The sequence below is a fragment of the Canis lupus genome, chromosome 19, assembly GCF_003254725.2.
Source record: "Canis lupus dingo isolate Sandy chromosome 19, ASM325472v2, whole genome shotgun sequence".
NCBI classification, from domain to species: Eukaryota; Metazoa; Chordata; class Mammalia; order Carnivora; family Canidae; genus Canis; species Canis lupus.
Window position 1 is genome coordinate 291,099 of NC_064261.1, and position 14,972 is coordinate 306,070.

The window sequence follows — 14,972 nt, forward strand, 5'->3', positions numbered from 1 at the left end:
GGCCCCAGCTCCTGGAAGGCAGAAGCCACAAAGAGGATACAGGGCAGGAAACAGAAAAGATGGAAAGAATGTGAGAGAGAGCAAAGCAGATGCAAAGCCTTCCCACAGGACAGAAATGCAGACAGCGGGACACAGTGATGGTCCCCTGGGAGTGCTTCTGTTTCTAGTGACTTTCTCATTCCAGCACAGGACCAGCCTTACTTCCTTTACTTAAAGGCAAAACATAACAAAACTCATTTTCTTCGGATCCTCTGTTCCTCACAATTGGAACTTAATTAGAAATATATTAATGATCTAAAGCCAGGTTAATGAGAAATTTAATCCGATATTGCATGCCCTTAAAAAGCTATAGACAGCACAGGAGACTTCAAATGTGCTGAATTTCCCAGAAATGGTGCCAAGTCATCACACAGCCAATATACTAACTTATTTGGTTGTCAAGATTAAATCACATTAACAGCATGCTGCAACACAGCTAGTTGTCTGCGGTTTAACCACTCAAACCCGAAATTTAAAAACCTGGATCTGTATTACCAATTTTAAAAGTTTCCTTAATACTAAATTCTTAACAAACCCTAGAATTTAATGTTACTTTATGAAGGCCAGTATGAAGGAACAGACTAGAAGCATCTATACCACAGCAAAGGCAGAATAATATTTAAGAAGTTGTTATATGGACAGACTGGAAAGATTGTACAAGCAACCTCATTGTTCTTAGAGAATGACGTCAAACCTACTACTGATCTCTAGTCTGATTGGATATCCTGTACTCTGGAGAAGAGGTTACAAAATAGCAGCCAAAGACCACGTCTAGTCTGTACAAGTGTTTGCTTTGGTCTGCAGTACTTTTTTTTTATTTTTTTGTTTTTAAATTAAACAAACTGATCAAACTCAAGAATCAAAAGATGATACGCACAAGAGATGAAACTTCTGGCTTCTCCTGATACATCAGATGATTTGCCTGTGTGGGCCCACAGCAGACTCACAAGTCAACAAAGGACTACCGCCCAGGAGCACTCAGTTACTCCATTTGGAGCGGGCAAGTGCATTTGAGTTTCTCCTAATTTTCTCCTGTTGTTTGCCAACCTTGTGAGTATTTTAGTTTGTAACCTCTGCTCTAGAGACAGGAGACAGAAATCTCACCTGGGCATCAACATACAACAATTATTAATCTACAAACAACAATACTGCACTAAAAACAAGTTAATGACTAAGGTACTATGATGTACTTCAGAACTTCCAGTCCCGATTCCATTTTGGATTTAACGACCGGTAAGTGCAGCTGGCAACACCCCTGCCCCCTGCCCCTTGCATTGCACCGTGCCCTCCCTACCTTTCCTGTCAGGCTTGAGGTTCCTATCCACGGGAGGTGGTTCACAGTCTGCAACAGGAACTGGCCTTCGGGGAGGGGTCTTTGGGCTGGACCGGAAGCCCATGTGAGCAGGAGGAGGAACTTGCATTCCGAATGAAGAAAAATCAAATGTTCCTGGAGTCATTGGCACATAATTTGCTTCCTGAATTGGTTCCGTAAAACTGCTGGAATGTTGTCGTGGAGGAGAATTGGGATTCATTGGGACGTAATTTTCATCCAGTTCTTCATTTGATACACTTCCCACTGTCAATATATTTTTGATTTTCTAAAACACACAGACATTTCTCTTAATAAACACAAACTATTATCCAACGTGAGAACACGATTCTAAGTCACACCTATTCATACGGATCTGAGGGGACTTTTATCTAATGACCTCATTTAGTCTCAGGGCACTGAGTGTGGAGATCCTGACAATGAAATGCATTTGATGACACCAAGGTCAAGTATACTTACAAAGTGGTTATGGAAGCCTTCAAGTGAACTAGACCTGTCACTTGGAAATGTTCGTGGGATATCATAGCAGTCTTGAGAACTACCATCTAAAACAGAAAACAAACGATCAGCATTTCCTCCCATTTTTACCAGTTCTCAGGGTTTTCAGAATGGTCTCTTCTCTCTCTTCACACACATGCATGCGGGTATGCGTGCACACACACAGATTTTTAAAAAGACACTAACAGAATAATATCTTGAAAGGGTGCATTAAACCACCGGCAAACGCAGACACTCACTAAATGCTAACCAGTACCAGCATTTGATTATGAATGTCTAAGTCTGGGATGAGATGGGTTATTTAAATACTACTCTTTTCTCGTCTTCTGCACCACCTTGGGTCTAACTCATATTTCACTAACCCGTAATGAGATTACAGAGCCACTTTGAGATGGGAATTAGAAATTGGTGCTGGATGGCTGAGTCAAATCTCCACATTAGTACTCTTCATGATGCATCAAATCTTTATTTTCTTTAGGACTGGTGGGAAACTCTACCACAAAATATAGAAACGTTGGCACATAGTTTTTAGGGCATGTGCATCTTAAACTCTGGCTTTCTATTTCTAGGACTTTAAGAACCTTAGAGTGTAACCCAGACTGAACTTCTCTCCTCTGAGGTCGGTAACTTTTGGCAAGCTCTAGGAGATGGCATATGACTAAGTGAAGTGGCTAGGGTAAGGGGAGAGAAGATTCAGAACTTTAAATAAAACCAAAAAAAAGCAGAATGGCACGACTGGAACTGAGTATACTTGTTAGACACTACATACAAATTGCTTGTTGAGGAAGGAAGGAAATGGAGCCCAGCAGATGTGACACAGAAGCGGCCATAATGGCACACAAATACAGGAAAGGGATGACTTGGAGAACTTTGTGGCTGCTCCATTTCCTGTGTCTCTGTCCCAGCAGAGAGTCTACCCACCCAGGATACATGGAAAGCAGAAAAGAGGGGTGCACACTTCCTGAGGCAGGAAAGGATCTCTAAGGCCATACTTCTTCAGGGATGAAAAACTCCAACTCTTTCTCCCTCCAGCAGAACATGCACTCAGGCGCACGCTGCATGCACAAACACCCTTCCCAGGATCTACTGAGACTCTGATATCTTCGCTACATGAGTGGGTAACTCCAGAGCTGAAGGAAGAAAAGGACTATCATTTAACATCATACTATGCTAAAAAGAACAAATATTCAGATGCACAGATTTTCTATCATTAACCTCTAACACAGTAGAAGCCACTTAGAGCTGACCTTTTCGCAATTTGTTCAAATCCACAGTGGAAATGGTATTACTACGTGATGGTGGCATCCCTGCTGTAGGGATACAGTAACTACTGTCAGTATCTGAGGCCGTGCGTGTGATACTGCACGTTTCCACAGGAGATCGGTCATGAGCTGGATGTGGTTTCGGTGGCCGAGGAGGAGGAAGATCTGGAATAGTGTCTAGCTTTGACGTCTGTCCCAAAGTTCCTTCTGGAAATGTTCGTGGAATCTGGTAAGTATTACCAGGTGTTGGAGGAATGTCATAACTAATAGATACATGCCTCATTTGAGTCTCTACACTTGATGTCCCAGATGGGGTATTAAAAACATAGAGTTCTCCATCTGCCTCGGTACTGGATGGAGACACCTTTGGTAAAACATCGTGGGAGTAGCTCCTGGGCAGGTTATAAAGGCTGGAGTCTACAGAAACAGAGGCAGCACGAGACGGTGGAGAGTCATACATCATTTGCTGCTGAAAAAAGCCATTCACTCCATGTTTGCTCTGGGAGGAAGCAGGATTTTTATGAGAAGGGACGTTATCATTGCAGTCTGTTTCAGAAGAGGTGGATTTTGCAGAATCAGCATGTGTTCTAAATAAAAATTGTTAATGACAGAAAATAAAACATGGTGAAGACATAAGACTACATTTTAATAAATATATTTATAGCTCAGCAATCAAAATACATGGCTTTTCTCATTCGATTTTTTTGTGCGATCCGTAAGATTTAAAGCATGAATGCTTCTTAGTTTTTATGATTACACCAGACAACACAACCACCACCACAAAACCACCAAAAGCATTCTCTCTAATTCCTGTCCTGTCCCAGCCCACACCCCCAACGGCACCTATTAAATCCACACATAAAACCCTGATCCCTGAGGCACTAGAATTAGAAAGGTACACAACTCCAAGAAAGGTAAATGATTAAGGCATAGACACAAGGAAGAGCATTTCCTCTGAAGAGCATGCAGAACCCTTGGGCCAACACCGTTTACCAAGTAGGTCCACTTGTTCCTTACTCAGCCCACCTCTGGCACCTGCTGTTCCGTAAGACTGTGGGATTGCAGAAATTCAATGTCATCTACAAGGAGGTGGCAACTTGAAGGCTTTTGTATATCTTTCTTTCTACTAATTTTCTGTAACAAACATTTAGCCAATACTATAAAGATGATCAAAATATAAGCCACAGAGTTTGCAAACTCCGAAAAAAAAAGAAAAAAAAGGAACCTTCAGAACTCTCGTTAGAATATATTTGTTTTTGGTCCATTCCTAGTCTCTGCCTTTTGTGGTATCACAAAATTTGGGCAAAATCCAGAATGAAGCTAACAATAACAGCACACTGTACTTCCTTAATGGTTAACAAGATACCTTAACTACTACTGTGAGTGTTGTCCAAAGTCCTGTAGGAACTTGAACTTAATCTTTTAAAAAATAAATTGTGATAGTCTTTTTAAGGTCCGATATTCCCTGATTTCTTAGTACCACCTGGCACCGTGTATCACACTTGTTAATTGAAACTCTCCACCTCTGGTGTCACAGAGCCCATAGTGCAATATCCCTTCTCTCTCACTGATTTTTGCCTTGTTCTGCTGACTGGTTCCTTCTTCCTGGGTCTCCACCTGGGAACAGCCAACAGAATTCAGTATTCTGAAGCTTTACCACGCACATCATTTAAAAAGCCTCCTTTCTCATACCTTGACTTTCCACTGAATGCTGACAACTCCCATCTTCTTGCCAAACTCTGAATCCCGTATTTTCAAACCATTCAAATATATTTCTACCTGGCTATCCCAGTGTTAACCTTGCTTGTGTGTGCCAAACCAAACTCAACTTACTTCTCAAATTGGTTGTCCTTTCTGACTGGCCATTAAAAGAAATATCTTTATCTGGATTCTTGAGGCCCAAAACGTAATCAGCTTTGATCCATACTCTTTGATTTCCACCATCACTCAGGCACCAAGCCCTTTTTCTAACAAAGTTAATTATTTCCCTGCTGCATTCCCACTGTCACCATCTTGTGTTCAGGTCCAGGTCTCTGCTAAGATTCACACCAGTAACCATCCTAAGAAGCCCTTGAGGATCTCTTTCCTCCAGTTTCTCCTCCTAATGGACCCAAGGGACCACATTACTATATTGCTGTAAGGTCAGTATCTTCAGGATGTGATTTCCGTATTACTCATCTACTTTGAGAAAATCCTGTTAAGGGTCCCAACAGGCTGTGAGAACCAAAAAAAAAGCCAACAAGCCACTCTACTTGGTGTTGAGGCTACCATCACTGGCTCCACCGGGCGTACCCTATGTTCTCCTGCAGTGGAACCCTCTACTCCAGGCAGGCGCTCCTCCTCACCTTTCTCCCACCCTTCACTCTCACCTTGCCTTTCCCTCAAATAATTCTTATGCAGATTGCTAATGACAGGGTCCTTTTCTCTCACCCAATCTGGGTAGTTCAAAATCCTATCCCTCCTTTGAAGCGTTCACCCTCCACCTTAAAAAACACTTGCACTGTCCATTTCAGGAACTTCTAATGAGCCTACACATATTCTAAAGTTTGCACTTCACTGAATTCAAACAGGTGAATTAAGAGAAGCTAGAAGTACAATGAGTAATAAGTACCCTGCCCTTGGCTAGCTTATAGTTTGGTGAAGAAGAAGTTAAAATATCAAGCTACTTCTAATTCTGTGATAAAATACAGATAAGGAGGCACAACCAGGATGCTATGAAAACCCAAACAGGCATTTAGTTAAGCCTGGGAGTTTGGGGGGAATGTTTTCTAGAGGAGTACATGCCTGAGCTGAGTCCTGCAGGATGAATCAAAGTTTGTGAGGCAATGCTCCTGCTGTCATCTACAAACACTTAACGCTTTGCACGTTCTGACTCCTTCACAAGCTCCACTTGTAAACTCTGAGGGGCTGTATCTTATGTAATTAGTCTGTACCTTCACAGCACCTAGCAAAATAGTGGGCACATAGTGGATACTTAATAAATATTTGTCAATTAATTGTCACTTCTGCAAAATATAGATTCAAAATATATCTGAGCAAGGATTCTGAGAATAATTTCCACTATGACAGGAAAGCTGTAATACCAATCACTGAAAGATACCATATAAAAAGAAAATGTTCTAAAAACTGCCATTTTGCTATTGGCTTTTTAAAAGCTGATGTCGAAAAAATAATTGTGAATCTCCATAATAAAATCTTAGTTAGTAGCACAGGTAACAAAGTTGCGAATGTGTAATTTTAAATACTCACAGCAAACAAGCAAAATCAAGTTAGAATTTGATATTATTAACTAGTGTTGATTTATAAAAAGATTCTTTTTTTACTCTAACAGGTAAAATCCCATTACAACAAACATGTAGAAACCCATCTATGGAATGTTTGTATTCCATTATCTCAGGGAATAATTTGCAGTAACTAAACCATGGTTCTTGACAAATTCTATATAAAAACTGAAGGAGCACTTTGTATGATCTTAGCCCAGTAACAGTCACTTTCTCCATGAAAACAACAACTTTTTCGGTATAATATGCTTAATATCCAATCATTCTGTTTAAAAAAAATACCTTTCACATCTACTATGCAATTCATTCCCACTTTTTTATATACTGCACATCAAGGTGTAAACATCCAAACATCACTACTATCACACGGCTGCTAATGGCAGAAATGGGCTCCTGGATCTTCATTTTCTGGCTCCAATTCTCACCGTTACCTCATGCCTTCCAATTACTAAACAACAAATGACAAGGATGACCAAATTAAAATATCATACAGCTTAGAAGAAAAGAAGGGAGTAGGAATGAAGATGATGGGGAAACCAAGGATTTGGGAAAGGCTTTACGTATAATACCTTGGGACAAGCACTGAAATCCATATGCTTCTTCTACTTAAAAATGTATAAAGTCAGAGTAAGCTCTGCTTCATTGCTAGGTATCATGGTCAGAGAGTTTTAGTTTTGAGCGATATATTGGACGTCATAAAATTTCACTAAAACCCAATTTGTATATCCTACAGAATTTGCTATATTGGGATTTTACCTGTATAATTAATTTCTCACACAGATCCAAAGCAACCACAACACACTCACTGCAATGGAATCGTTTTGCTTTCAAAATCTTCTAGTAGTAGGTATTCCTCTCCTTCTTCAGAAACAAAAGATGACCCTTGGCTGGTTTACAATCACATAAGAAATGGAGCAAGATCACCATTTATAATCAGTGAAATCTGTTAAGCAAGTAATACTGTGAGTCTGCAACAAAGACTATAAAACAGGAGACAGATTTCCAAGAGAGCCTTGTACGTACAAGTGTTCCTTTGCCAAGATAGTAGAGAACATGTTTCTTCAATAAATCTCCTGAATATCAAAAATGTTAGAGGAATATACCCTGAAATATAATAAGCCTAAGATATAAGCCAATATAGTTGTGTTTCTCTTAAACCTTCAAATCAGAATTTAAAAAGTTTAAAGGTAAGACTTCTAAGTGTGCACACACTACACACATACACACACACAACACGCAGACACAGGCATCTGTGGTTTACCTGGTGGGCTCAGGCTTCTTGCTTTGACAGTTGATTAGCAAGAGGTAGTCTTGAGGATCCTCCTGGATGCCAAGAGTTTCTAGGTGTGGTGGTAGGTTAATTAGCTGATACGGAGGAGGTGGAACACTGGAGGATGAATCCACCTGGGTGGATGGTGGCGCTGTATTTACAGCTAAAGGTAAATCAGCTGGAGCTTGTATGGAGCTGCCAGGTGGCTTCACAGGATCTGCAACACCAGAATGTGACTATCATCATCTATTCCAATTAAAGAATTTTTTCTCAAATAAAGCTACTTCAAAGTTTGGAGATAAACTGTTTAAACACACAAAAGCATGATAAATCATGACAATGTCAGTTGAAACAAATACTACCTAAATAGCAACATTATACAGGTAATAATTGGCTCTTGTCAAAGAGATCTGAAGAATAGGGTTCTTTTGTCCAGAGGCTGTAATAAAGCGGTTAACTTTGCCTTGAACAGTCTTTAGTTTTGAGGCTACCGACAATGAAGATGTTCTATCATCTTAGCACAAGAGAGAGATTTTTTCTATGATAAAAAACAAAGTCAGGGTGCCTGGCTGGCTCAGTCAGTTAAGAGCCTGACTCTTGGTTTCAGCTCAGGTCATGATCTCAGGGTCCTGGAATCAACCCCTGGGTTGGGCTCCACGCTCAGCAGGGAGTCGGCCTGAGGATTCTCTCTCTCTGCCCCTCCCCACCGTACTCTCTCTCAAATAAATAAATCTTTAAAACAAAACAACAAACCAAAGTGTTTCCCAAGCCAAGCCAACTTTCCAAGGAGGTCCATTTTATTATGTGGCATCTACAGGCACAAGGACTACCTCTTTGTCCCATCTTTATTTTGCTATTCATTTTTTTCCTTTCAACTCCTCAGCAGATTAAGGAGAAATAGGTCTAATTGTGGGATTCATGTTCTGGGAAGGAACTTGTCTTTAAGACATTTCTTCTTCCCTTAGCTTATAGCCTCAAGTACCATTTACTGGACTTCTGTAAAAAATTTTCATGCAAAAGGGGCTAGCAAGTAAAGAAATAATTTATTAAGCACTTAACAATGTTCTGAGAAGACCTATGGAACTAGCTAAATTGTTTAGAGTGAAGTAATCTGAAAACAAGTTGAAAACCCTTTGACACTACCAAATAAACGTGGAGGAGCCCAGAAGAAAAAAATTCTGTTCGTCTGGATAGGAATACAAGGCTATAAACCCAGAAAAAGATAAATGCTCATATATGAAAAAACAAATTTGTTTACTATCTGTGTCAGAATAGAAAAGGATCAGAACTCCTATACCTCAGTTTGCCCTCCATGTTGTAGGTGCTCAGAACTGTTTCATTTACCCAGTGCAAACTCACATAGCACTTTCTCTATGTCATGTTGGAAGAAATTAAGGCAAAGGATACTTCCAAATCTTCAAGACCCATTCAATTGAATGTACAGTTTGGAATTTGCTCCTTAAGAAATATCTGAGCCCTATTAGATGCTAATTAAAAGTCTGAAGACTTCTTTCAGTTGGACAGTTTAGCCTGAGTAAATAAAAGTTGAGCTAATTTCTAACATTTTTATCTCTGTTATGCTGCATGCACTGGCAAATCTTCATACAAGCTCATCTAATAAAATCGAACATTCTATGCCACACATTTATTACTTATATCTTTCTTATTTACAAAAGGTGAGAAAAGAAAATGCTGAGAATAGAATAATATTTTGGCAGGGCATTTATGTGACATAATGCTATGATTTCAGTGGGAACTCATAAATATCTTAATATGTCTAACAGATGTTGATTAAATATAGTATATATAATATACTTATGAAATAATGTTTTACTCTTCTGACTCAATTACAAATCTAAAAGATTCATTTAAGGGAATTTTAAAGGCCATAGATTAATCAGTGACTCAGTAAATCCTTGTGGATTGTTAAACTTAATAGAACTATGAAAAATACTTACCTTTTAAAGAAAAGTCTTTGGAAAAACATATACAACATTGAGGAGAAAAGAAGCAGAGTGGTCAGAAAGCACTTACTATACCCTACAGGCTGTATTCACAAACATAATTTACATACTTCTCTTTTTTATACCACAGAGGTGTGGTAAAATTGTACAACCTCATTCCATTTTTAGTTCTGACAAAAACAAATGAAACTCAACACTGAAAATACGTCACTCTGTAAAACAATATGAGAATTCTAATTTTCCACTATAACTCCTTAAGTTTTCCAGGTGGCTATTTTTATAGATACACTCGCCCTTTAATTTTTTTTTTTTAATTTGATAGCTATACACTAAATGAACTGTGTGATTCATCTTAGGTAGGAAAAGAATCACCTAGCCAGGCAATCACATTTGTCTGACCTTGACCTTGTTTTATTAATACAATGGGACCATCTCATTTTTAACCTTCCATTTCTCCCATCTGTGAATGACTAAAGCTCTTACCCTCTTTATAGACGCAAGATTCTCTCAATATTTGGAAAAAAGAAAAAAGACTGGGATTCAAAGGTTCCTTTTTTTTGGTATTTGTTAGTGTTTTATTGAAATTAAAATAGTGTTATACAATATGCATTATTTTTAAAACTCTTTTTTCTCTTCAGTGTTTCTGATATTTGGAGCTCACTCCTTAGGAAAAAAGATGAATTTAGATGCATTAAACATTGAGAGAGTGTTTTATCAATGAATATATTTTATTTATAATTTATTATTCTATTCTGTGACTCATAGACATTAATGCTATTTCTACTTTCATGCTATTACATATCCTTACACAGTGAAGGCATTGGTGCAGAGCTATATATATAAACATATATACATATATATAAATTTTAGTTAACAGGCAGTAAGTACACTATTGGTTTCTGGAGTAGAATTCAGTGATTCCACATTTACAAACAAGTGCCCTCTTTAATACCCACCACCCATCTAGCCCACCCCCAACCAACCTCCCTCTATCATCCTCAGTTTATGCTCTATGGTTCAGAGTCTCTGGTGGTTTGTTTCCCTCTCTCCTTCCCACTCCCCCTCTCTGTATGTTCATCTGTTTCTTATTTATTACATTCCACATAGGAGTGAGATCATATGGTATTTGCCTTTCTCTGACTTATTTCACTTCGCATAATACATACACTCTAAGAGCGCCATCCAAAAATATGTAATATCTTGATCACAATATGGGAAGGCTTACATCTACTTCTAAGAGGCAAAAACTAGAGAGAACTTGCATTATATTCACTAGCAAGCTCACGAAAGAAAAGACCTTCAAACAGCCATGAAAAACAAGCCCAACCATTCTAAATAACAAGGCATACAAAGGAGTTTAAAAGGAAAGGGAACACTGCTCTACCACTTTGGCTCAGATAATGCACTGCCTTCAAAGTTGTCTTTGGGGTTATTTTACGCATATTAATATTACTTAGTTCTGCACATTTTAATGCAAGCACTGCAGTGTTTCTGAATATCTTTTAAAATAGACTTAGTCTATGAGAGAGAGAGAGAGAGAGAGAGAGAGAGAGGCAAAGACACAGGCAGAGGGAGAAGCAGGCTCCACGCAGGGAGTCTGACAGAACTCGATCCCGGGTCTCCAGGATCACGCCCCCCGCCAAAGGCAGGCACTAAACTGCTGAGCCACCCAGGGATCCTCTGAATATTCTTAATATAAAATTTCTGGTCAAAGCTAACCACCTGGTCTGAAAAAATAAACTTCTCTTCCACTTTATAAAGACGTGATTTGCCTCATTCTACCAAACAAGTAGTTGAGCAGACGAAGTTTGTTGCTTTCTGCCTCACCTGGGTTTCTAACTTACTGCTTTAAGTAATGCTGGTAATCAAGTTTCTGAGAACCAAGTATCAGTTTAGGGTTTGTTTGTGTGTGTAAAATTATTCCCTATCTCTTAATTCAGAAGGCATAAAGAGTATAATTAGCATCCATTAAAGACTTCATAAGCTGCTAGAGCAAATTCTTAATTTAATTTTACTAAGAAAGCTAATAAGTAATGGTAAGGTAAGCCTTAATCATCTTTTAGTGAAGAGAAGCAAATTATAATGTGAGGAGAGCCACAAATAATAATTTGGTCCACATGATCCCTAGCTTAATGCACTGTTTTATCCTATTTGGAATCATAATGCCATGGGGTTAGTGTCCCTCACAGAAGTTGGGGTGCCCACATAATGCCTCTAAACATTCAAAATAACAACATATCTACACAAACATGCATATGTAGGTATATATACACATACATCAAAAGGCATAAGAGCTTAAGCCCAGGGAAGCAAATCTACTCTTTCTCATTGATAAGTAGAATATTTCAAAGTTAATGTGACCGGTTCTCTGATTTTATAACTACTGCCAATACTGTATCTAGCATTTGGTAATAAAACTGAAATACTGCTTATGTCCTTGTCAAGAGACTAGATGAGATCCTTTTCTTTCCAGATGGGCTACATTTGCTGATAGGATATTTTTGGGTTTCTACTGCAAAAATTTTACCTCTATGTTCACAATTAAAGGTTAACTAGGTCAGTGTTACTCTGTTTCTATCAATTTCTAGTTACCTGGTCTATTGTCAACTTTTTTTTTTTTTTTGTCAAGAGAAGCATTTTGATAGGCTGTATGTCTACTTAGCAAGTAAGTCTACCCACAAAGAGTATGCATTATCACTGATGCTCAAGAAACCATCTCCTCATTTCTGAACACACCATTTTTCATAGAAGAGTATTTTGTAAAAGTAAATCTGACAGATACAAACAAGAAATAGCAGTAGTTGCAATTTTCAGTGAAGCAACCTGCAATTTCTTCAACTTATTTATTTTTTTAAATTTATTTATGAGAGAGAGAGAGAGAGAGAGGCAGAGACACAGGCAGAGGGAGAAGCCGGCTTCAAACGGGGAGCCCGATGTGGGACTCAATCCCAGGACCCCAGGATCACACCCTGGGCTGAAGGTGGACACTCAACCACTAAGCCACCCAGGCGTCCCAATTTCTTCAATTTATTTAATCAAAAATTGAAGATCTTTAATCATAGCCCAATCATAGCTAAAATATTTTCTCTTCTTTGTCATGATTATCTCCATAACAGGTTGTACAAACATTCTTGGGAGACTTTTAAAACCCTTAGGACGTACTGAAAACACCCTAGTTCTTATCCAGAGGTGCCATGGCATCAGAAACACTTTTTTAAAGATCTAGTACCTGAGCCCCATCTCAGGAGCTCGGTGAATCAAGATCTCAAGAGCAGTAGCTTGAAAATGTGTAAGAAAACAAAAACCAAAACTGAATAAATGCTCTGGTTGAACTGGTCCTCAGGAAAATGCAAATGAAAGCCACAATGAGATACCACACTACACATTCACTAGAATGGCTAAAATTAATGACAGACAATATCAAATGTAGGTGAGAATGTAGCATAACTGGAGTGTCTTACACTGCTGGTAAGAAAGCAACTAGCATATAACCTATGATACAGCAATTCCACCCACTGGTACACAACCACAAGAACTGGGGGTTCATGCCCATCAAAAGATGTAAGATACAGAAGATGAAGAACTCTCACCACATGCTACATGGAGAAAACTCACAGCCTTTTATTGGGGGGGAAAAAAAAGAAGTCATATTCAATGGTTTTACTCATACAAAGTTTACATATAGGCAAAACTAATCTATGGTTATAGAAGCAAAATCATAGTTACATTTGGGCTTTTTTTCTGAGTTTTTACTGGGAAAAAGAATGAAATAACCATCTGGGGGCTGGAAATGTTCGTTTCTTGATCTGAGTGGCAGTTATACAAATTTCTATTTCTATATGCAGATATACATGGATATATAAAACTATGTTGAACTGTGCAGTTAAGATCTGTTACTTAAATTATACCTGAATAAAAAAGTAAATAAAAAGAAATTTAAAAGTTCTCTAATTAAGAATTGCTTACAGGAAAGAGAGCATATGTATATTCTTACATTAGTTTGCCTACTTTTCTAAAGTGAAGAGTATCAAATAGGGATCTATTCTAGATAGATCTATACTACTTTTTAAGCCACTATTATCTGGGCATTTTGAGAAAAGCAACTCAACTGACTGATACAAGGCAACTTTCTAGTCTTCTACCCTGAAATTAGACCAGGAACCTCTGCGCCAAGTTAGTTAGCTGCTTAGAGTCCTTAGGCTATGTTTCCTGGCACTTGTTTAGTAGATTTAACAGCTTCCACCTCAGTGTAGAAACAAAAATAAATCTGCACATTTCCAAGAAAAACAAAAGAAATTAGTTTCTACCCTCAAATCTGCTAAATAAAAGCATTCATAGGAACTGCACACAGTTCAATGAGCTAGAATTTAAAAACAGATTCAGCTTGCCAGCATTCTGAGTATTCAATAATAGCAGTGGTCACCTGGGGCAGCGGAAATAACATGGTAACGATATTTTGAGAGGTTCCTGGAATCAAAACACAGGTCAGATTTTTCCTCTTTCCTTTTGTTTTCAGCAAAAACTAGTTATTCTCATAGGGACTGCAGATAGTTGTTTTCTCAGACTGTAATATCCAAGCATAGGATATTTCTTCCCACATCTAGGCTGACACGAGTATAGTGAAACACGGTTTTGTGTCATTAGTTTTAAGCCAAGAGTGAGAGCATACTCAGCTCTGATATGGGAAGAGCACACGGCTCTAGGGACAGATCTAGGTAAAAACAAAAACACCTATTATTTAGTGATTGGTGGTGAGATCTTTTTGGAAGCAAAAGAATATAAAGTAGGTGGTAAAGTAAATAGAAGAACACACGTAATTTGATATTTATCTTGTCATATAAACTGCATGAACGTGATCACAAAGGATAATAGCAGTTCTCTGCAGTTTAGAATTTGATATAAATCTTACAGATACTACAAATGAATAAAGAAATACAGTGATTAACTTTAAAGCCTTTTTACAGTTTTGCTACTATGCACGAAAAATCAAAAAATTATACAGTAAAATATTTTTGTGGCTCCTTGATACTATACAATGAAGGACTGTTCATCTTTCAATGATTTAGGACTTACTGATTTATTTACAACTTTATGATTTAAGAGAAGCCCAAGTCTTCAACATCATGGTAAGATATTTCTAACTGTGGCTATTTGGGAGGCCAGGATGAACTTGTAAAAAAATCCATATTGTAGAATTTAAAAAACAATGCAGTTGCATTTAGATATAGCTCGTAAACTACATTTAGAAAGTACTGGCAAGGGGCGCTGGGGGCTCAGTGGTTGAGTGCCACCTTCAGCCCAGGGCGTGACCCCAGGGTCCTGAGATCA

At 38.4% G+C, this 14,972-nt stretch overlaps 1 protein-coding gene across 7 annotated transcripts in view; it reads right to left on the reverse strand.

Moving 5' to 3' along the window:
- The window catches only part of GAB1 (GRB2 associated binding protein 1), a 115,849-nt gene that overhangs the window by 19,704 nt on the left and 81,173 nt on the right, over positions 1–14,972 (reverse strand). For 5 of the 7 annotated variants that reach the window (XM_025462348.3, XM_025462345.3, XM_025462351.3 and 2 more), the window contains exons 3-7: positions 7,672–7,897; positions 7,217–7,297; positions 3,115–3,716; positions 1,829–1,914; positions 1,334–1,637 (exon numbers count right to left, since the gene is read on the reverse strand). In XM_025462348.3, the coding sequence (XP_025318133.1) occupies positions 1,334–1,637; positions 1,829–1,914; positions 3,115–3,716; positions 7,217–7,297; positions 7,672–7,897 (1,299 nt within the window). The remainder of the gene's footprint in view (positions 1–1,333; positions 1,638–1,828; positions 1,915–3,114; positions 3,717–7,216; positions 7,298–7,671; positions 7,898–14,972) is intronic. The other 2 variants (XM_025462349.3, XM_025462347.3) reach the window with 1 other exon arrangement.